This window comes from Physella acuta, unplaced genomic scaffold (genome assembly GCF_028476545.2).
Source record: "Physella acuta isolate Inbredline_101_S28 unplaced genomic scaffold, ASM2847654v3 ptg001283l, whole genome shotgun sequence".
In the NCBI taxonomy this organism is placed as follows: domain Eukaryota; kingdom Metazoa; phylum Mollusca; class Gastropoda; family Physidae; genus Physella; species Physella acuta.
In genome coordinates, this window is record NW_026732798.1 from 545,519 (window position 1) to 570,673 (window position 25,155).

A 25,155-nucleotide genomic window follows, 5' to 3' on the forward strand; every position below is an offset into this window, starting at 1 on the left:
ACACACATACATAAGGACAAAATTGCAAAATTATGTTTTTCTGACTCAGGGAGGTATAAAACGTCGAGATTTGCAAAAATCTCGATTATTATTTTTTGCACGATTACAAGACTTTCTCTATACTTCGTTTATACGAGAAAGTAAAACAAAATGTTAGAAAACGTGTCGTATTTTCGCGTTTTATAAAACGGTTTTAATAAATTGTAATAGGATTTCATCAAAATACTCTATGTTGACAGAGTTCTGACAAGATTTTAGAAAAATATCGATGTTTTAAGAAAAATTGAACAGCAATTTTGAGGGGGTTTGTAGGCTGATGTGCGACATCATTTTAAGGGGGTCTGGCTTTTTGTCACGACGTCTGACGGAGTGGAGGGGGGGGGGGAGTAAAAATCGTCAAAAAAAGCGTGACTTCATTTATGGATGACCCCTTAGCCCAACACCTTTAGCAATTTGCTCTATTTTTGTGGTTTTTGCTTAAATGTCTTTTTGGGCATGTGAGAGTAGAGCTAAGTCTTCAGCAAAGTCTCAGTCTTACAAGTGGATGGTAAGTTTCCAAACAATTCCTCTTGGCATGTCCTCAGTGGCTCTTCTCATAATAATCTAGTCTATTACCACCAAAAAGACGACAGGTGAGATGCACCCTTGTCTGACAAGTTTTTACCTTAGGCCATATATATATATATATATATATATATATATATATATATATATATATATATATATATATATATATATATATATATATATATATATATATATATATATATATATATATATATTATATAGCCAGTAATTTATGCAGCTATAGTCTTTTTAGATGCGTGCTACACAGACAATTCCCGGTCAAGAAAGATACTGTTCGCAGTCAGAATAAAGATTTGCAGAAGCCAACTTTTTTTTCATCATTTTTATCGTATGTGACTGAGAGTGAGAGCAAGAAAAAGAAGAGAAGAAGAACATTACATTTTGTGTCAGCAAACACATTACAGGTGTCAGCGAAAAGGTTATAGTATCAGTAATTTATCCAACTCGATAAACGCGTTTCCGTCTTTTGCCAATCACCCCCCCCCTCCCTCTTCCGAAGGTGTAAACTTTTATTTTAAAAAAAAATTTAACTCTATTTATTTGTTAATTTTAACTGGGTAAAAAATCATATTTTATGTATACTTTGCCTTTTTCAGTTATATCCCCAAATCTTGTCACCTGTGCGGTACGTACCCCGCACCCCCACAAGTGACGCCTCTGCCCTGATGCAATAAAAAGCCATACTACTCCGTACTACTCATTTATCCAAATGAATGGCTAAAAATTTGCTCACGCCATTTGATTTAGTTATTAATTCGATTTCGAAACAAAATGCCGAATAATTAGCGTACTCGCGCATAAAAATACCCCTCGTATTTTTGTTGGTGCTTGATTTATAATTTAAAAAAAAAAACCCACTAGTTTCTTCTACTACCCCATTTAAATCACGCACACTAATCACCAAAATAAGGTTTCTTTGAGGGGGGGGGGGGGACGGACATCTTTATATTTTCAATATTAATTTTTCTCTATTCCTTTTTTTTTTGGGGGGGGGGGGGGGAGCTTTCACTCCCCTAAGAGATGCCAGGAAGAAACTAAATTACTAATTACCCAACAGAAAAGTAAATAAAGAAGCTTTGACACGACTAAACGTAATACAAAAATATGATTTATAAGAATCCTGCATTTTTTTTTAAATTTCAGATTCTGTGTTTAAAAGAGTAGACAGGATGTTATGGTTAACTATAGTATAGACCTTAACGGTTTTTTTTTTTTTTTTTTTTTTCAATAAAAAAGTGTAGACTGGCTAAAGTTCGAAAAATTGTAAACTAGGAAGTTGGTTTCGTGTTTGTTTATAGACCGTAATATAGCTACCACGAAATCTATTTATAGCTATATACACTGCAGTAAATTTATGTTCAAAATGGCGGATGAGGGTGGTCCGTCGAATTTTAGCAGTAGATACAAACGGAAAAGACTAGTTGTTTCAGTTCGACCAACTATTGGGACTTATTTCAACAAAACATTGTGGATCTTTTCAATCATTTTAGTTGGGTTTTCTGTCCATTGTTCTAAAATTTGCTCTGAATGTGATCAAGGCAAGTGTTTAAATGACACAACCTGCGTTTGTCTGGCTGGCTGGAGTGGAGTACTCTGCAATGAGTGCAAAGGCAGAATTAGGTAACAAACTCATCAAGTAGCTGAACTTGGCCATTTAACAGCAGACATAATTTGTAGATCTATTAATCTATTATTTGACTAGGCCATTTGGCATTTATCAATCGAAGTGTCTATTCACAGCCGGCTGTGAATAGCCGTATTGGGGCTATTCACAGTCGTGACCGTTTTTTATAGATTTAATGTTAAAAATACCTAACTGGGCATGAAGATGTGTGGTCGAGTGGTCATAGGGAGAGGCTGTCATGCCAGAAGGTGGGGGTTCAAATCCAACAAATGCCAAATGGTCTGACCCTTGATGTAGGCCTATACCTCATAATTTTATCAAAATATTTTTTTCACAATTAGATCTCTAGATTCTACTTGAGTTACTCATGGAAGGGTTGTTTTTGTTAATTTTTTTTTCGTTTGTGACGTAATTGTTGGCATATCAGCAAAAAAAAAAGGCCTGTCCCGTAGATTTTTGCTAAGAGAAAAAAAAACAAAGTGTGATGGAAACTGAATAATAGCTGATGAAAAAGGACATCCTATTTCACCTGATATTTATTCTAGATCTATGTGATAATGTGAATTTTTAATGGTAATTGATAGTTGAATAGCAATGTGAACAAACAAATAAACTGATGCTTAATTAGTATTATTTATTTAAAAATTACTAGATCTATTATTCTAGTGTATAGATTTAGAGTGTATAATTGATCATCTAATCATCTATGACCTACGTAGCCTGTAGCAGATATGTCTGATATGAGCCTAAAAGTTAAACTAAACTTTAACGGTAATAACTTTTTTATAAAAATATAACAAAATAAAAATAGCACTGCTCTCTTAATCTATACCTCACTCCCCAGTCACAATAAATGCTTAGCCTATATTATTTTAAGATATTATTCACAGTCGTATAGTATGAAATGACAGCCGACTGTGAATAGCCGTATTGGGGCTATTCACAGTCGGCTGGGAATAGCCCCAATACGGCTATTCCCAACCGGCTGGGAATAGCCTTGGCCTTTATCAATGGCTTATTGCCATTGGTATGGCCTTCAGTCTTCTACTTCTAATCTAGGACAGTCTAGGAATTATTGAATACTTGATGAATAGGGCCTAGTGTATAGGCCTAGGCCTACTAAAGTTATTATTTATTATTTTTACTTTGCCCTTCTTATTAACTAATTACTAATACTTACTTTAAGTAGCACTTGCACATAGATACAGATGAGGGTAAAACTCTATTTTAGCGTATTTTACTCCCCTCTTCACGTTCACCTCCAGTTAAGCGTATTTTATTATAAAACACAACCAAAACACACAAATTGAAAAACGTTAGGAAAACATTGGGCTTATTTCTTTATGATGTTTTGTTTTAGTTTTTGATAATTTACTTGTCAAAACTTGAGAAAAATCCAAATTTGGAATGTTGAATGTGCTTTATTCGTGTGACAATTAAGATATTCATGGCAACGGGTATAGTACGAAACTCACAATTGCAAGGCGGTTAAGTTTGTATCTAATCTTATCACAAACACTGAACCCTAATACCTACTCCTAATGCCTAACCCATAACCCTAATGCCTATCTCTAACCATAATGCTTAACCCTAAACTTAACCTCAACCCTAAGCCTAATAAAGTCAAAGTAAAAAAGCAAAATAAAACCTCAGAGCCAAAAGGAATAGATCCCATGCGGCGAAAGCAAGCTATCTGATACATAACCACTTGGCCACTCGAACAATAAATTTAAAAATAAATTTGATTGGTCGACTAAAAATAGCTAACTACGAATAGCCTTCTGAGAGTTATTTGTAATTAACTACGTTAGTTATAAACACTCTCTTACTTCAGTAGGCCTAATCATCTTATTTTTAGACTTGGATACATGGATGATTGAAGATAATAGACTACCAAAAATAGGTGTGTTAGGTTGTTAGTAGTATTGAAATCTCAACTTATTTTATGGTTAGAAAATAGGGTACGGGTAAGAACTAGGTTTCAGGTTAGGGATAGGGTTAGCATTAACATTATCAAGCCATGTGTGTTTTAGTTAACTACCTACCAGTAACCTAAAACCCCTTTTTAAAGAAGATTATATCGGACACTGGTATAAAAAAAATCTCCCGATGGTCAAAAACGATTCCACCCAACCCCACTGTGCAATGTTATTTTGTCACTTTCACTATTTTTAATATTAATTCCAACTGGGATTAAGCATATCTACTGGGGACCTGGAATTGAAAGTTTACTAATTTTAATCATATTTACTGTGAAGTTTGAAATAATTTTAAATAGGCCTATAGATAGAGTCACCAGTGGTAATAATCAGATGTAGAGATAAGCAGAGGATTCATGTGTGTATGTCGTTTAATAATATTTATGACCCTTGTTAAGTTGTTATATACTTGTAACTGTCTTGTTATATTTATGGCTCTGGTAAGATAAAAATAAATTACTTGCACAACTCTCCTACGTTAAATTTTACTAGACTAGTGGATTAGTTAATGGCTACCAGATTGGCTAGTGTCTTAGTCTTAGTGAATTGTAGTTAGTGTTGTGAAGTAACTTACAGTTTTTACATAACACACAGTTTGTTGATTGTTGTTAATAATTATTTACAATTTTTTTTCTTAGAGAACAATGTCTGTGAATAAGTTTTGTAACTTTGTTTTCACCCTTTTCTAATACAGTGATTACTTCTAAACTTTCCCAAATTACAATGCAAAAGTAGACATACCTCATTTTCAGTTTAATTAGATATTAAATAAGTCATAAGATTTTAAAGATTACTACATTCACTGATTCACTAATAAAAGGGGATATAAAACAACTGAAGTTCAAAGATTAACTTAATAGGAGATTAGCAGGTGTGCTGTTTATTTAAAACTGATAAGAGATCATAGGTAGTAATAAAAGGCAGATAATTGTAATTTATAATAACTAATTAGGTTTTAAATACTTATGGCACAGGTTTTTTAGTCATGCTGGTTTTTAGCCTAAATAAGTAAGAACATTTGGAAAAAAAATATGGTACTTTTTTTTAAAACTCAAATATAAACTTACTCTTAATCTTATACGTATAGATCTAGCTTTAAATACTAAAAAGTAGGAAATAAAAAGAGTTGTATAATTATTATAATAAAAAGATATAATGGTAGAAGCATCCGTACTGTACTCATGAAATCTATTTAACACAATTTAGTGCCTACCAGCTTTACTGTTTTGTCTTAAAAAGAACAGTTAGTTTTATATTCTTAAGTGCTTTGGATAGCTTGCTGTTATAAATATTTTTACACATGTTTTTTAATACTATCACAGCTAAAGAAATAGTTTCTTTTCTTATTTTTTCACTTTAAAAAATATTAACATTTAGGCGTAATCATGTAGAAATTTAATATTGTAAAAAATGTCTGTAATGTTTAGCTTTAATAATTTTTGCAAATGCAGAGAACTAGTAAGGAATATTTTTATAATACATGCTATATTTTTGTTGGTATCAACCATGTCCACTTGGCATCCATAAATACTAAGGTAATTTATGGTAATTATAAAAATTAATTTTCAGTCTCGCCCCAGGACTTGAAGGGGTTATACATGATGGATCTGCTAATTATTCAAAGGAGACTTCCTGCAGCTGGCTTTTAATAGCTGATAAAGAAGGCATGCAGGTTGAGCTGATTGTAAATGAATTTGCCACAGAATGTGTTTGGGATCATTTATACATTCATAATGGAGATTCTGCATTTGCTCCAGTGGTTGCAGTTTATAGGTAATATGTTACTAAAATCTGTGTATAGCTATTATAGTTAAAATATTTATTGTACAGTACAATAAGTAGTGCTGTAATATAATAACCTTTTTTAAAAATAATTTACTGATAATTAATTAAATTAGTAACTTTTCAGTGCACCCACATGCTTTTGTTTTATATTTGGTTCACTGACTTAATTGTTCTTTTACAATACTAATTTCATGAATTAAATGTTTTCCCCGCCACATAATCTCTCTATATTTTGCAGTGGAATCCTTTTAGGAAAAAACAAGCCTCATATGAAGTTCCAGTTGACTGGAAAATATGTCTTCATTCATTTTTATAGTGATGCAGCATTGACATTACCTGGCTTCAACATTTCATATAAATTGTAAGTCGATTTTTTTTCATTATCGAAAGTAAATACCTTGAGAATAAATGGTTTTTTGTTAATCAAATACATATTTTTAATTAAGTAATGCTCAATTTACGTTTTACAAAAGTTTTCTTTTTAAATTTTCAGCACTGTTCCTTGTGCGTCACCATGTCCAGATCATAGTATATGTGTCAATAATACTTGCTCATGCATCCAAGGCTGGGTTGGCCCGCAATGTGAAAATATCAAAGTAGAGTGTCCTAACAACTGCTCTAATCATGGCTCTTGTCTGAATGAAACTTGTGTCTGCCAACCAGGCTTTAAAGGTTAGTGTAAGCTGACTGAAACATTTGAACATTAAATTACTTTTTGACAAGTTTTTTTTTTACACATTTGTCCAACATTATGGTAGAGGTTAATATCACTAGAATATTAAAGATAGTGTGAACATATAGTGATTCAGAGCTCATCAACAAAACTAATTTAAAATCATTTAGTGTTGATATTTTTATGTATCTACTTTAATTGCATTTATAAGTTATCATAATAAGGTGTTGTTTTTGAATTAAGATAAAGTTACTATTATTATAATATTGGGAAACATTAGCTAAAATTGTTAAAAAAACACAAAAATGTTTATAGCTTCAATCATTCATGCAACATCATTTTCTGTTGGGTGTGTTTATCATGGGTATTAAGAATTTATAAAAATAGAAATTGTTGTGTAATTTAAAGTTTGTTAAAAAGGATCACATAAAATATGTCTATTAACAATTAGTATTCAATATTTCTAGCCACTGATTGTATGATTAATTTCAGGTAAATATTGTGAAAGAAACAATAGTGATCTCAATGTTGAGTTGATCAACAGTGAGCACAAAAATTTGACTGGCAGAGCTTCTGTGGCATTTGTTACTGATGACAAAAACAATCTGTGGGTGTTTGGTGGATACAAATTTGGAGATGATAATCTTGATAACAACATCTTTAGGTAATGTTTATATAAGTATAATATTGTATCAAGAGCAAAGTTTTAACTTGTTTAGTCTTAAAATAATTACACCAGCAGTGGTTTGTGCTTAAAAATAATACATAAAATAACTAATATAATGATGAATCTGTATCAGGGATGTGACTTTTCCGAATTTTAGCGGAAATCCGATTTTTCCGTTTCAGTTGCGTTTTTCCTCCGCTGATTTAATTTTTGCCGAAATTTTCTGCCGACTTTCAAGTTTTGTCGATTTTTTACCAAGTTTTAAAAATTAGGAAAAAAAACGGAAATATCTTCTACGGAAAGGGCCCATATGCTCATTCCACTTATACGTATTTAAATTTAAATCGACAACTACTGTACTATACTTAGGTCAAACGGACACTCGAATATGCGCATTTCTTGTCGATTGCGCTAGGTCTGACGGTGCTAGATCAAGATTAAATGTAGATTAAGATTCGGAATTTCGGCGGACTTAATTTTAACCAGCCTAAATCTAGAGTTTCTCTCTGATTCTATTTTATTTCGCAATCTCAAATTAATATTGAAATTCTTGCAAAAGGTGACTATGAGGATAAGACTAGCCCGCCCCACCTCGTAGCAACGGTGTCTTGTGACCTCACCTTGACCCCAAGTACGTGTTCGGTACTGCTTGTGGGGGGGGGGGGGGGAATGACGTCACAGTCAATTTCAAATAGCTGTTCCTGCAATAGGTATGCTTCGTAGGCCTAGAGATTTAAAAAAATACTAAACTCAATGTGACTTACGACCGTGTCTTGTTTGTGGAAGAAAAAATACGTTCAGACTGTTTTTATATTTTTAATAAGGGGTCTTCCATAAATAATGTCACACTCGTAAGATAGTGTAACGTCATATTTTTGCATTTAAAAAAAGTAATGTTAGAAACAACTGCATTTTAGCAGCTATTACGCGTTTTAGAAAACTGTTGTAAAACATAGAAATTGAATAAAATCCCCTATGTTTGCCTACCTCAGTCAATATTTTAGAAAAAAAATCGATGTTTAAAAAAAATTCAATTCGAGGAGAGGGGGGTGGCTCTGAGGTGTGATGTCATTATGGGGGGGAGGGGGGTCTGGCTTTTGTAGGACAGAGGGGAGGTAAATATCGTCAAAAAACGTGGATGACCCCTAACAATTTACAGCTATTCCAAAAAAACATAAATATCGATGTGGCTTGGCTATCAAAATGATTAACTCTAATTTAGCTAACCTGGTCCATTTCGTTTTTCCATCACATGAACCTAAAACGTTCATATTATAACTAATCTTAATCTAGGCTCTTTACAGTTGAAGACAAATATTTTTGCCAATCCAATCTTTAAAAGAATATATAAGGCATTAGGCCCCCTATTTAAAAATTGAAAACAGGAGTACATCTAGAATCTACACTAGATTAGTAGGCCTACAGTTTAAATTAGATTAATGGTAAAATAAAACTTAATTGCTACTTTTGTTACATTGTAATTTTAAAAAAAGTTGTTTATAAGGTAAACATTAAATTGCAATTAGACAAGACTTTCAATGTTATTTTAGAGTAACATAAACTTCTTGTATTTAAAATATTAACTTCATAAAACAATTTATTAGTACAGTAACAGTATGAAGCTGCTTAACTGCGATAAAAAGTAGATAAAACATACTGAGTTATTATCCGAAAAAAATTTCCTAATTTTTTTTCCTGGTCTGGTCACATCCCTGCTGTATGCATAACTGTAAAAATATTTATCATGTAAAAAAACTATTACTCTTGAATTTATACAGCATACATTGTATATGAATTGGGCATCAAATTTCCCTAAATAATTTTAGAACAAATTTACAATTTTTATCTCAAGATATTTTTTGGCATAATTGAACATTATTTATTTGTTTAGGTGTACTAATGATTTTTATTGTTTCTTCTCAGGTTTAATACTAATAACAATCAATGGACTTTAATTCCTGATACAAAACCTTACCCATGGCCAAGATATGGTCATTCAACGGTCTTCTACAAGGTTATTTTTTAAATTTTAAATAGACAGTAACTAAACAAGTTATTTATAGAAACTGATTTGAGCAGAGACAAAAGTAACTTCAGAAATTCTTCATATCATAATTGATTCAATGCTCTATCCAACTGCTTTTACTATCCCTATCTCATGAATTGAACTCTTATGTTAATCTATGCCATCCTATAAACAGAAAAGAATTATTTTTTATTGTATTTTAGTAAAACCCTTCTAACATCTTTTTAAATAAATTCAGACTATATTAATATTAGCATGGTTGTACTTTTTTTTTATTTACCTTATCCATATGTTCAATTATATTTCTGTAACTCAACAGAATGCCTTTTATTTGTATGGAGGCTCCCATGGTATTGAGATAACAAGAGACTTTTGGAGGTTTGATATAACTAACAACACCTGGGAGCCTTTGTCATCTGGTCCAAGGAACATTACAGGACACACCGCCCATATTGTTAATGATATTATGATCGTTGTTTTTGGATACAGCAGTGATTATGGGTACTCTAATGATGTTTTAGAGTACAGTTTTGGTAAGTCATGTTATTTTGCTCTCTGGCATATTATTTTTGTTAAACAAAAAGTGATATTTAAATTTTTTTATTATACGTTAAAGAATGTATTATAGATAGGAAAAACTTAGTATTTAATTAATTTAACACTATGGTTTTTAAAGTAATTTCTAAAAATAAATTAATGAGGGGTGCTATTAAATATTACATTGTTTTAAAAAAAAAACACACACCTTTTTTAATTTGTTTTTATTTTGTCTTTCAGAGACAGGAAATTGGACAACTGTCAAAACAGCAGGCAGTCTTGTGCAGGGTGGTTATGGCCACATAAGTGTCTATGATGAAAAGAGTTCAAAGATATATGTGTATGGTGGATATCACTCCAATACTGGCAATGCAAACAATCAAACAGATAAGCTTTATCGATATGATCCAACAGCCAGAGAATGGTAAACATATTTCCCATTAATTTGTGTTCATAAACTTTTAAAACTTCAAAAAGTAAAATAATTGGAATAAGGAACAATAATTCTATGTTAAATACATCATTGATTTTTTATTTTTTATTCAAACCATTGAGGTGGGCTTGCTGCTATATGAAATTTAAAAACCATTCCACTAATAGGCCTACAAATATAATAATGTAATTTGAGTTGAATCTTAAGTAGTTAAGTTTTTCACCTGATTTGTCTTAAGGCTGTATTAATTGTCTATGCTATTTTCCAATTTAAACACTTAGTATATTTTTTTTTCAGGTTTAATTTACATAACAGTGGCACTCCACGCTACCTCCACTCAGCTGCAATCATGAATGGTCTGATAATAACGTTTGGGGGAAACAGGCATAATGATACACGTCAAGGCGTCCAAGCTAAATGTTTTGCGTCAGATTTCATGATCTATGATATAGGTATTTTCTGCTACATTATTTGTTACAGTAGTATAAATAATTCTAAAAACTCTCAATTAGTCTTAATTAGTTATCAGTTGTATTAATTAATCGTGTTCTCTTGTGCAGATTGTAATGTTTGGCACACAGTTCCAGCTGCTAGCTTGGATGCTGAATTAGAACATTTTGATCGCTTTGGCCAAGCCATGGTGTCTCTTAACAAGTAAGATTTTAATAATTTTTAAGCTTGCTTTATTTTTAAAATCATTAGCAGACATAGCATCTTTACAATAGAAGAAATTTTTCAGTATGTTGCAAATGTGATGTTTTGCTACTACTGAAAATTTCATATTTTCTTCTGGATTTTAATTTTATATAATGCTTATACAAACTCATTTTTCAAAATCAGTATCATATACATGTTTGGAGGATTCAACTCTCTACCCAAGAAAGACTTGTATAAGATATATGCTGGTGAGTAGTGTTTATTTCCAGTATTGAGATTATCTGAGAGTAAAATTCTAAGTTTGGCCATAAGAAATTTTAGACTGAAAAGTTTTAAAGTGTCATTTTATTTATTTTTTATTTTCAGGTACTTGTAGTTTATTAGACCAGACCAAATGTGAGAGGGTTATCCCTGGGATAAAGTGTATGTGGCTAAATGGTAGTTGTACAGAAGATTTAACACCCAGCTGTACTTCAAAAGGTTTGTTTGAGAACTTATTACTTGACTCTGCATATACTTTTCCATTTCTCTTCCATCCTTTCTATTTCAACTTTTTTTGTCTCCTCACGGTGAATAGGACTGTTTTAAGTTTATTACCTAGTTGTCAGTATTAATTACATGAAACTACACACTACCCAGCTTAGTGCTGGTTAATAAAAAGTTTGTAACTACATTTTAAACACTTTATTTTTTTAACAACAATCTCATTTTAAAAAAAATTGAAACAGTATGTTATATTTAATATCCAGTATAGAAAACAATACTTCGTTATAAACAGTTTCCAACCAGAAGTTTGTGCACAAAGTCCTTAATTTTGTAAAAGTATAATTGTTTGCACTCATACCTTTTACTCAGATCCAAATGAGTCATGTGCTGGATACAATACCTGTCAGTCCTGCAACAATGCATCTACTAGTGATTGTCAGTGGTGTGGGAACTTGTGCCTTGCAAATAGTTCAATCAGTTTAAACTGCAGCCAGGTAAACTATTCTCATCTTTGTGTCTTTCCATAATGATTTTTTTATGTTTTCTAAATTCTCTACAAACTTTTAAACAATTAAATGGCAGATAGGTGTTCATGCACCTTAAGACCTAATCTAAATGTTTTTTTAACACTGATTTCTAAAATATTCTATAATTAACTTGGAAGGTAAGCGTGAAACTGTTTAACAGACTACTAAAAGACTAATACACATTTTAGTGGTTGAATCATTCTGTATATGTTATTTCTAGGACTCTCAAAACTGCACAGGCTATGAAAGAGATGTGTGTAGTTTCTTCCACAACTGTAAATCATGCCAAGAGAATGATATGTGTATTTGGAGCTCAAGTGTGTGTGTTCCTTTAAAAGGTAGGTTAATTTAGTAAAATTGTTATTTATTTGCTATAAATAACTGTTTGTACATTATCACAATCAAGAATATGCTTTTTCTTAGTCTTGTTTTTAAGAAAATGTTTTTGTTACTCAGCTACTGATACAAAACGTGAGTGCACCCAGAAAGCTTGCAGTGAATACCATTCATGTGATAACTGTACCAATGTCAACTGTATGTGGTGCAGCAACCTAGATCAGTGCATTGATACCAATTCATATCTAGTATCATTCCACTACGGACAGTGTATGGACTGGACAACAAAACAGACATCTTGTCTTGGTAAATTAACAATTTGTATCTTTCAGTATTTCAAATGTTTTTTGTATTAACCATTATATTTTTTATTATTATTGTAAGGTACTATATCAGTATGGTATAATTTCAGTAGGAAAGTAAAATCAATGCAGAGTAAAATATTTTTCTTAACAGTGAGTAAAAGCATGAAAGGACAATGGTTTGTTTTGTATCTTTGCTAGCAAGCAGCTGCTCTCAACAGAAGACTTGCTCAGAGTGTCAGAGCAATCCCAAGTGTGGCTGGTGTAATAATGAAACAGAGACGGGTATTGGAGTCTGCTTTGAAGGTGGCATGTCAGGACCCATTAAAATCATATCAGGAAAAGCCATACCTGCCATTGGCAAATGCCCTGGACAGAATGGAAAGAATTGGTATTTCAACACCTGCCCAGGTAAATATAAGTAAATTTGAATAAGATTCATATTGCTTACTTTTAGTGCTGTCAATCAATCTAATTCATTTTCAATTATTGATCTCTATAGCCAAAAAGATTTTAATCTTACACATCACCTGTTTTAGTATCAAATAAAGTTAAGAAAGTCTAGACTATCTGCACTATTGTTTATATTTTATCATTTATCACAGTTTGTCAATGCAATGGTCACTCAAAATGCTACAATGAAACAAGTATTTGTATCAACTGTGAACATAATACTGCTGGTAAATAACTTCTATTTTGCTTAGTTTTTAAAATCAACCTACCTTACATTTTTTTCAAGTAGACTGACCTTAGTATGTAACTACATTTCACTAACTAGATGATTATGTTGTGTTTGTTTTTATTTTTTCATTTTGGCATAAAATGCATATTGTAATTAGCTTTTATATATTAAAATGTAGGTTCCCAATGTGAATACTGTGCTGATGGCTTTTATGGCAATCCACAAAATGGAGGCCAGTGTAAACGTATGTAATTTATACTGTTTATCAAGTGTGCTTCATTATAGGTCTTTTATAGATTTAAAGGGTATATTATTGATGTAACAGTTTTAACATTGAAGTAAAACAAACAATAGAAGCATGTTGATAAGATGTTGTGTTAGCGTAAAAAATAGAAAAATACTAACATTTTTTTATGACTCATGTAAATAGGCTGTGCGAGACACCAAGGACTTTTTACCCCAAAATATTATTTACTCTAAATTGTACAAAAATAATTGACAAAATAATTAATTTCTTTGAAGTTTTAGTTTCAAATGTGTAAGTAAATGTACTCTATGCATTTGTATTTGGTGTTTTAATTTAGAAAATGTTTTATTTGCTCACCAGCCTGTTCTTGCAATGGCCAGGCTGATAGTTGTAATAACGTGTCTGGTGATTGCTTCTGTCGGACGAGGGGTGTAACTGGAAAGTTTTGTGAAAGGTAAGATATTGATTCAATGGCAGTGTTGGCTGTTTACATATTTAGTCAAAATTTTCAATTTCTATAGTTTAGTTCTTGTTTAGAAAGAAATGGTAATACTTTATTATGGTTTTAACTTTTTTGTTATGGTTTTAACTTTATAATTAATGAATAAAAATTTTATGACAATCAAACAAGTAAGTTTTGGTTAAATAAACAGATCTACAAAAAATGTCTTTTAAGTTATGAAGTTAATACAAAGCATATTCTAATTTTTGCCTAAGAAAGTATGTGTGTACAATGTAGGCTAGTTTAGTTTCCTAAGCAAGTATTATTTAGCTGTGTCATTATGACTTTATATTTATTTAACAGGTGTGATGATAGTAACAAGTACTCTGGGAATCCTAAAGATGGAGGAACTTGTTACTGTGAGTAGTCAGTTTAAGTTTTAAAGCAGAGTTGAATGATTAGAATTACTTTGACATTTATTTTGGCCTGTGTCTTAAAATTATAAACACACTTTATGTAGGTGCCAAAATGATAAAACTGACAAACCTTATGACATTGCAAGATGGCATATATTTTCAGTATTTGAATGTTACCAGAAATTATGCATCAGCTAGCAGCAACATAACTAGTCATAAAACTTAATTGTTTTGTGAAGTATAATTTTTTATTTAATGATACTAATACCCAGATCAAAAGAAGAATTTATACTGTTATGATATTTATACTAAAGTGATACTATTTAATTATTTATTTATATTTCAGACCAATTAAACACAGATTATCAGTACACTTTTAATCTGTCTAAGAAAGACGACATAAACTATACTCAGATTAATTTTCTGAATACTCCACTCTCTGTAAGTTTTAATAGCATTTTACTTGATAAGTATTACAACAAAAGTAGTGAGCTTAACCCAATTGTATTTACACTGATTTCTGAAATTTATATCACATACCACTTTTTTTTTATATCACACCAATTTGATAGACATGACAAAGCTGCATTAAAACTGTTTTCACTTTTTTTATAACCTTTGTTTTCAGAGTGATAGAGATGTTGATTTCACATTGAACTGTACCACTTTTGCTTATGTTAATATTACATACAAAACAAGTAAGAGTAGTATATTTCTTTTGGTTGGAATAAGTTTTAGAACAAGTTAGAGCTATTAAATTCAAAATATGCTTACAAAATTTGTGTGTGCCTTTAGAATTGTCACAAGAAGAGAAGGAATATACTAGCTTGAAGCCATGTCAGTATATTCGCACTAAGTTTGAACACAAGAATCATGGATTTGGTGGGAAAGAAAATACTACTTTTTATGTGTACGTGTACAATTTCAAGACACCATTTACATTACAGGTAATATATTTTTTAATAACTCATTTATTGTTTTTAAAAATTTATGTGTTGTATTTCCTCTTCTCCTTGGGGGGGAGGGGGGGGGGGGACAATTTTGGGGCGCCATTATGCATTTATTTATATTAATTTTTTTGTATCATAAAATATTTAGGTTAGAAATGTTTTGTGAAACTCTGCAATGTCAGAATGTGATCATTTCATTAGTGAAATAAAAATAAAATTATTAGTATTTAAACATTAATTTGATAATTTTGTCAATTGTTCTTTTAAAAATCTATAAACAGTAACTTCTTGTATATTTCTATTTTATTGACACGTAATAGTTTTGTATTTCTATGATTATTCAAACAATTCTAATTTTTATTGATCACCCACACTCATATATTCATGTGAACTGTTAATATCTGACAGCCTAAGAGTTTATTGGTAGAGTTAGATAATATGGTGTTGATATCTTTTTCTTTGTACTTAATGCAATAGCACAAGTGGTCTCCAACACAAGCCCCATATACAATTTTACTCTATGGCTTTCTGGGGCCAGAGTCTACACCATGTTTGTTAGTGTAAAGTGCAGTTGATAGATAGTTTACTATACACCTGCATAGCTTTGGCTAATTGCCAGGTACCACACTGAAAATTACTTGATTTATTAAGCAAAATTCTGATATGTTAATTTTAAGAGTTTGCATAGAAAAAAAAATGTGCCTTGGGTTTTTTTGTTATATCCAAATTTCACCCTACTCAAAACTTATACTGTCAGTGTGGTTATAGAAAACTGAAAGCAGTTTTATCTTCTTCATACACAAAATAAAGATTTCTCAGGGTCCAAATGTGGTTGACATAACCACCAACACATTGTAATTTTGCTCATGGCATTTCTCAATATTTCAGATTTCATTCTCGCAGTTTCCAAAAATAGATCTAGTTCACTTTTTTGTAACATTTTTTAGGTATGTAATGGGAGAAATGAACGTTTTTAGAAGGTTTATCCAAACCTTTTCTCCCCCATATAACTGTTGTGATTTTTATCAGTATTGTGGCATGGATATTGATTTACTGCATGTGGGTGTGGGCTTCCCTACAAACTGATAAATGTACAACATTTAGATGTCCACTATTTAGATAGCCGAACCTTTTTTTTAATCCTTTGACCTTTATTACCTTGAATCCTTTAACCAAAAACTCTGAGCTTTGCCACCTAGCCACATGCAATAAATCAAAAGGCTTGAACAGGGATTTCTGTATTTTTTTATTTTCCTACCAATGCTGCCAGTTTAACTTTGAAATTTCAATTATATTTTGCTTTTTAATCAAATTCAATTCATAATATATTTAGTATTCCTAAGATTAAATTATGAATACATGAAATAAAGGAAGAAAACAATTTATATTTAGCAAAACTGCTGGCAGCGTTAGTAAAGCCCTATTTTGTTACGAGCAGATCCTGACTTCTGATGCTTGGCCATGCTGCAATGATAGCTGCCTGTCACTAACATCAATGCATGTCCTATGTTCATCCGTTTATGATCTTTTTACAGATATCTTTTGTTCAGCCGGAAAAAATCAATCTGCTTAAGTTTTTTATTATTTTCTTTAGGTAAGTCTGTTTTGAAAATAAGTTTTAACTTTATGAATGAAAACAAATTAACTCTAAGATGAAATTATTTTCTTCATTTATCATTTCATTATGTTTTTTAAAGAAAAACATTTGCCAACCTTCAGCTATAAATTACATTCTTCATTTCTAAAAACAAAGTTTTTTATTTTGGATTCTTGATCTAATCAAAAATTTTTAAAAAAAGTTTTATTTATTTGCAGAAACATTTAAAATTGAAGTTTATTGTTTATTATGTTTTAAAATAAATAATTATTTTATTTTTATCGGTCCATTTGTATGTGATATATATATATTGCACATGTACATGTGAATATATTAGTTTATTAACAGTATAAAAAAAACTATTATAAAATGGCATGTGTACTGTAGCTTAAATAAAATGTTGTTTGCACCTAACTGTATGAACACTTTGGTATTGTGTTTTCAAATCTTGAATGTTGAATACATTAGTTTTCTTATCTCACCTTGTATGCACATTTCCTTGAAGTCAACTTCTTTTTTCTTGTTTAGCATGAATTCACTTGTTTGTTTTTTAATCTCACCTGTTTATTAAACATGCCTTTAGGTTTATGTTTGTAAATCAATCTATTTAGATCTAGTTTTCCTTAGAATTTACAAAACTTTTAAACCATGTCATGCAATTTATTTATAAACAAAAAGTCGTTAAAATGTTTGGAAACTTTTCAAATAGAAAAATACTAGTGATCCACTGATTTTAAACAAAGCAATAAATTCTATAATCTGTGGAAATACATTGCTCTATAAACTATTGTGCACTTAAATATTTAGCATTCGGCTTATCCTGATACATCTTGAAATGTTACCTCACCTTAGTCTTACACCATCTAGATTTTTTTCTGTTGAAGGAAACCTTGCAGTAATTTAATTTCATAATGAATATTTTCCTTTGCAATGTATCTATTTGGACATAAAATGACGATGAAATTAAAATTAACAGTGCAAAAGTAAAGTTAGTCATTAATTTTAGAGACTAAAGTATGCATTTTACTTCCTTTTCTTTAAATATATCTACATTTTTTTAAAAAAATGCTTTTACAATGGTTAAGCAAGTTTCTGAAATTTTAAAGATTAAAAGATAAGCTGTAACATATTCAAGTTTTTAATCATTATAAGTTGTTTATTAACAAAACAATTGGTAAATTAACTCAGCTTTTATTCTTGAAATATACACACAAAAAATAATTTTTATACTTCCGTATAAGTTTAGAAACATTTTACTAGATTAACAAATGTATCAAAATGAATAGAAATGATTAACTTTACTTGAAAATAATTGGTGATATTGATTGATTGTTTTAATTCTTAACAATTTTTCAATCTTTTCAGCTGTTTTCTGTCTTTACTTCTCATCGCTGCTGCATTATGGAAGATCAAACACAAGTATGATAGCTACAGAAGAAGACAGGTATGTGCCTTTAATATTTCTTCATTACAGAATGCATCTAAAATACATGTGGCATTTATTTAGGATGATATTAAATGCATTTATACATACACTACTTAAATGATTTAAAAGCGAGACTAGTTGACTCAATTTGCTCTAGTAGAGTTTAGTTTATGAACCTTGTCCTACCATCTCTATAATGATTTGGAAATACTAGTTATACAATCCCAAAGAATGTTACGACATCCCCTCCTGTCTGCTTTGTAGTTGGGAGATTTGATGAAAATTACTCAGTCTACAGTATATTGCACTGTATAAAAGGTTTTATGTGTTAAAGAGTTTTTTTTACCATTGTCATGGACACTATATTTTGTTTCAGCAAATGATTGTTGAGATGCAACAGATGGCTAGTAGGCCTTTTTCATCCATCTCAGTAGAGGTGGAAAGAAAATCTAATCCTGCTGTAGTTGATAAAAAAGATCATTTGGACTCAGTTCTAAGAAGGAGGAAAAAAGTGAGTTCATTAGAATTTTTTCTGTTCATATTATCGTGTATTGTCACATGTGAAATTTAAATACTATATTTTGACTTTTTAAATTTGAAAATGATCTTCTATTATCAGATGATAAATAAACCCTCTGCGATATCCATCGAGCCATTAGCTGACCATAAAGCGGCAATATTGACTCTGCTTATCCAGCTTCCAACTGGGGATGCAGAATTTGCACCTAGTGGTCAGTCTGGTCTTGCAGTTGGAAGCGCTTTAGTTTCTATGGGCAAGTATTTCTTTCTCTTCTTAATTGTTTCATTGATATTTTACTTTTCTAAAAATTAGAAGTACTATTTATATTCATTTTAATTAGGGTTTGGAATTTGAACCTAATCTAAAACAGTTTTATTCTCAAATAAACTTTGACAGTTTCTAATACTCATAATAAGCTTAATATATACCTACAATTAGATAAGCTTAATATTTTCCAACAATTAGAGTTAGAGTAATTTTTTAATAAATGCATTTTAATTACATTTTTATGTTTACAAAATCTGCTTATAAAACTGCAACTAAACTATGACTAATTTGAGATTAAAATGTTGCTCACGTAAAAAGAGATAAATAAAACAAAACCATTTTAAAGTTGCTCTGTGTAGTTTAGTATCAGATCAAGCAGCCATATAAATTTTGTATAGTTTTTATTTCTAATTTTAAAAAATATCCTTTTAAAAATCACACAGGTTCTAACAGAAAACAGAGTCTTGAACATGCCAAAGGTGATAAACTGAAAATGAGAAAAAATGTAAATTATTACCATCCAGATACTTGTGCTTAGATTATTTTATTTAAATAGTGAATGACTTATGTGATGTTATATGTTCTATTGTAAATATGCAACTTTAAGTTGATCTATTTACCATTAAATACATGAATCCTTTTTTGTTTGTTGAAAGCAGTTTACCATTAATTTAGATTGCAAAAAATTATTTTTTTTTTATCTTTATTTATGTATTTATAATTGTAAAACCAGCACAGTCTAAACAATTTGACTCAGAAAACCTTGTTTAACATTTACTGATTGTATTTAAATTCACCGAAAAAAATGTGTGGCTTCAAAATTTGTATCATGCTGGGAATAAATTACCTTTCGACGATATTCATACAGAATTTTTTTTTAAACTTGATGGTTCATTTATATTGTATTTAAATAATTAAAAACAGCAATTTAATTTAGATAATTACTCTCAAAAACAATGTTTTATTTTGTTGTCTTTCATCGCAATTGTATTCTTAAATATTTGTTTTAATACAAATACTCTTAACTAGTTATGCGGAAATTATCATCATTGGCCGATTTATATTTTTCCATATTAGTTAAGATTTTTTTTTTTATTAGGCATTAATCCATGTTTAGTCAAAAAATAACTTAAATAACCAATTATATTTATGTTTCCATCAATCACCAGGAAAGAATGTTTTTTATTGAAGCTTTTTAAAAAATTTACAGTGTGATATTTGTCAATTTTTGGTTATCTAAAAACAGCTAGTACTTATTGGTTATATATTCAAATTAAAATTATAGTTAAGGAATAGAGAGGATATATTTAGTACTGTGTAAAGTTTTACACAAATAGTTAAGAAAATTCATTTTTGTTTATTTTATCTCTTTAATCATTATTCAAATTGTAATATGATTGTCATCATATCTAAATATGATTTAATATTTGAATCTCAAATTCTACAATAGTTCATTGTATTTTAAAATTTGTAAAAATGTTTAACATTGCCCAATAAACTATCTAAGAGTGATATAATTTAATGCACAATTCAAGATAGTTCAAAATTGAAATGTGAACCAACACAAATCTATCGATTTCAGAACCAATGTGTGAAAAAATGTTGGTTTTGGTATTCTATCATTTTATGAAATAGTTTTTAGTTTAACTGATGTTCTGTTGATTTAGTGTTGTATGATGAACACAGAACAGTAACTAAAAGTGAAATTGAGGCAGTCCTAGTTATATTTAATGGAGCAATATCCTTTTAACCTTCTACATGTTTCCAGGATTTGTAAAGTAAAAAGTTTAGTAAAATTTCAAAACTGGTTCCATCAAGAAACAAATTTGTATAATCATTTTCTTGTTGTTGCCTGTTTACAGTGATGAGGAAGAATTAATTTAACATTGTAATGTATACACATTTAAAATGAGATTTGTAGATATATACTTGTGTAAATTTGTTATGTATTATATTTCTGTAGATCTGCATTTATTCTGTCATCTTTTATAGTTTCCTGTAGAGTTATTATCTTGGGTGGTGCAGGTTCTAAGCTACTCCAACTATTTTGTAGTACAAACTACAAAATATTTTGTTGAATACATATGGGTACTGGTAAGCTATTCCTCCCCTGTTTATCTGGACAGTTTGCTATATAGATTCTAAAACAGTCATGAAATTGGATAAATTTACTTTTATGGCTTTTTATTATACATGAATAAAATCTACGAGACTGAGAGAGAAGTTCAGGGCAAAAAAGTTAAACGTTTAAAGACTTTGTCAAACTGCCTAGTTCTTTTTTTTTCAAAACATAGTTTACAATTCATCTAATAAGTTATAAAAACATATCCAGAAATGTATTTATAATATTAATACTTGTAGATTTTTAGTGTTTGTTCAGTTATGTGACTTTATTTTTTTGTTTAAATTATTCAATGTCTTTCATGATTTACCCTATTAATTTTTTATTATTACCTATAAATAATTTTTTGTCTTTGGTTTTTCAATCTATGTGTGCAGTTTTATTTTCAGGATTATTAAAACTTTTTTTTGTACTTTATATTTTTGGCATAATTAAAAAAAATTTAAACAAAAATTGCAATTTTTTTTTCAAATTCAAACTAGATTACTTAAGAGCACACCCCTATTTGTAATAACCACTGGTACACTCTTTATTGTGATTACATTATATTTTATAATGAAAGTGTACATAGAAAAATGTTACTGTTGTATCTTGTATTTACATTTACTAAAAATAGTAGAAATTAATGTTACTCTGGTAAAAAGATAAAATTAAACTTGACTTCTGATAACATTGTTATTTGAATGTTAACCACCCTTAATTATAAAGTCCTACTAAGTTAAAATGTACACAATGTTACATTTACATCAGAAAATACTTTCATATGACTGGCACATTTTAATTCTGACTTAGTAAGTTCAAACATAACCTTGTATAAAGGTGAATAGAAAAAAATAAGTTAATTATTACAGCTTGTACTATTTTATCAGAGAATGAAGTTGTTTATAAGTGTTACATTGTTTTTAGACTTTTCTGGAGGATAATCTAAACCGTGACAATTTATGGAATTTAGTGGTGTCTTTAATTTTGTTAATATAAGGAAAAGTATATTTGTAATTGTAACATTCCATTTTATAAAGAAGTGAAAAGACAGACTGTTTAGAGATGTTACTTGAAACAAAGGACACTTTTCTCCTTGAAAGATGGAGTTTTGTCTCAAGCCATTGTCATCTTCAAATTTTCTTCTTCCCTGTGTAAATACTAACTAGACAGATATTCCAGAGTTGATAGATGAAAAACAAGATTCAAAATTAATTTACAGAGGACTAAGTGGTGTGGTGCTAACATTTCTTGGTGCCTTATGCTCCACCTGCTTGAGTAGGTGCCTGACATTTGTAAGAAGAAATTATAGTCAACTGGGCATACACTCCCTCTGTGAAGTTTTCAATTGTGCTCACACAGGAGCAAAGAATATGTAAAAATAAAATATAGAATGGAAAGTATCGTTATAAAATGAATATTTCCATGAATTATATTTTTGTATTACTGCTCACTTAAATGCAAATGATTTTAAAATATCAACAGCCTGTTTACATTTGTGAAGTTGGATTTTATAATATTAAAAGAAATAATTAAATACTTATATTTCAAAATATCTACTAATTTACCATGATTTGACTTCACATGACAATTTTTTTATCATGAACATTATGTCGATATAACAATAAGACCTAAAATAATATCCAGGTGTCATTATTAATTTATGTTGCACGAGGTCTAACTTCAAAGTTTAAATCCATAAGTTTTTATATTTAACTTTCTGAATGACAATTTTGTTTTTAATTTTAAAAGTGTATATAAATTTCTCTGTATTACTGTAAGATATCCTAGGCCTAAATTTAAAATAAATGTAAATTGGTGTCGCAATACTATTGTGTGCTGTGATGTGATTAGTGTTACTTTTTTAAAAAGATATGTACATTTGTTATACATCAACTGTAAAGTTTCATATAACTACCTAATGTGTAATACAGGTTTCAGATGTCGTTTTATAATAATTGCAGGTGTTTTTTTGGTAATGTCATTACTCATTCCTATGAAGTGCCATTGATTCAAAAAATATGTCATGTATATATTTAAATATATAAATATATATTGTACTATACACAAGTCTCTAAAGAAGTGAAAGTTTTGGAATGCTTAAGTTTCTAAATTTGTCATCTATAGGCCTTGATAATGTTAATAAAAAGATTATCTCATTCAATGTGCATTGAGTTATTTTTTTTCATATCTAATTAATGATTATCAAATCTATCATACTGAATTGTTTTAACATCTTTATTTAAAATTTTCAAACTGAAGACCACCTATTCATAGTTACTAGTGTCAACACGGATTGGCAAGAATCTCTTTATTCACAACACTTCTTCATGTTCTAATAAGAGCTTAAATGTAATGTAAATTCTATTTTTGAACCAGGTGGTCTAAGGGGCAGGTGAAGAAGAGTTCACCTATTTCTATTACCGTGACTTATGAAGTGGTCAGCACTATGCTACTACTACCGCCACCCCCCTCCCCCCAAACGAAATGGAATTTATATAAAAAATATGTCCTTTCAACAGTAATTGCCCCCCCCCCCCCCCCCAAATTTTTAGTCCGTCCCCCACCCCCCCCCCCCTTACCAGAATCTAAATTCTAAGGGCATTCATTTGATTCATTATGATTGACAGATGTTTACCAAACACCAAATTTCCATTTTGGGGTTCATCTATAAACCACAACAAATTTAAATGATACTACTCCTCCCCCTTTCTTCCCATCACCATACACCGTCACAAAATGTCAGACCTCTACCCGTAATTTTGTGACGGTGTGTGATGAGGGGCCTCAGATGGTGTGACGTCACACTTTTGCATTATAAAAAACAATGTTAGAAAAGTGAAGTCACACCATCTGACCCCCCCTCCCCCTCATCACACACCGTCACAAAATTACGGAACCCCCCCCCCCCCCCCACGAGTGTGACGTCATTTATGGACGACCCCTTATGGAATACTTATCGATGTTTTAAGAAAATTCAACTGCTATTTTGAGGGGGTTGTGGGCTGAGGTGTGTGACGTCATTTTAGGCAGGGGGATCTGGCTTTTTTGTGACGATTGTCACGGAGGGGAGGGGGGGGGGGAGGTAAAAATCGGCCGAAAAAAGCGTGACATCATTTATGGATGACCCCTCCACCTAAGCTTATAGCACGGGTTTCCTATGTGTGGGTTTCTGTGGGTGCCGACTGGTAGATCTAGACTAAGCCAAAAAAAAAATTAAATTGTATGTGAGTTGAGGATCACTTGGCTTTTATTTATACATAGTAATCGCTACTCGAACTCGAACATTTAAAAGGAACCTCTGCTTATGTTATAAAGCCCAGCATCTAGACTCTAGACGTAGTGAGCTACTTAGGTTTTTTTTTTCATACTATTTATTAAAGCAGTTAAAAGTACTGTAACAACTTTTTAAATAGAGCGCTCTGTTCGTATTCAAGTTAGAAACACCTTGATTTTGAAATAAACTGCTAGGCCTAGAATCTACATAAATGTCAGATTTACAATTTATATTACAGAGATAAGAATAGCTAGATCTAGATCTACACTCAATGCTACAGCTACTGTAAGTTACTAAATGTAAATTGTCATCTAGATTCTAGTTGTCAATATATTTAAAAAAATATTTTCTTCTCTTTGTAGATCTATAGCCTAGAGAGCCTAGATCTATATCGTAATCATTAGGCCGCATTTGCGCGGATCGCTTAGCCGCTTTAGCGGCCGGTAGGGAGGGTAGGGCCTCCTTCGCTAAAAAAAAAAGAATATAAAATAAAAGATCTGTAAGAATTTACAAGAGAAAACCCTTCATAGTTTCCACCGCCAGCCAATCAAACGTGCGCTTTCTCTGCGTTATGGTTGGCGGCTGACGTCGCAATGACGTCACACAACGC

The 25,155-nt window shown here is 30.7% G+C and overlaps 1 protein-coding gene across 2 annotated transcripts; it reads left to right on the forward strand.

Moving 5' to 3' along the window:
• The first annotated feature begins 1,959 nt into the window (after positions 1-1,959).
• On the forward strand, positions 1,960-23,432 carry LOC131958008 (attractin-like protein 1). Of its 2 annotated transcripts, none has more exons than XM_059322886.1 (28): positions 1,960-2,208; positions 5,761-5,964; positions 6,215-6,337; positions 6,470-6,648; positions 7,142-7,313; positions 9,240-9,330; positions 9,662-9,875; positions 10,120-10,303; positions 10,610-10,764; positions 10,873-10,966; positions 11,153-11,217; positions 11,336-11,449; positions 11,825-11,949; positions 12,203-12,320; positions 12,439-12,624; positions 12,822-13,031; positions 13,226-13,300; positions 13,481-13,546; positions 13,910-14,003; positions 14,355-14,410; positions 14,754-14,848; positions 15,036-15,105; positions 15,203-15,354; positions 16,246-16,304; positions 18,320-18,398; positions 18,757-18,891; positions 19,000-19,153; positions 19,611-23,432. In XM_059322886.1, the coding sequence occupies exons 2-28, from the start codon at positions 5,858-5,860 to the stop codon at positions 19,703-19,705; spliced, it is 3,267 nt and encodes a 1,088-aa protein (XP_059178869.1). In that variant the 5' UTR covers positions 1,960-2,208; positions 5,761-5,857; the 3' UTR covers positions 19,706-23,432. The 2 variants fall into 2 exon arrangements, with proteins under 2 accessions (XP_059178869.1, XP_059178870.1); XM_059322887.1 differs by lacking the exon at positions 16,246-16,304 and adding an exon at positions 16,893-16,951.
• Positions 23,433-25,155: the final 1,723 nt, after the last annotated feature.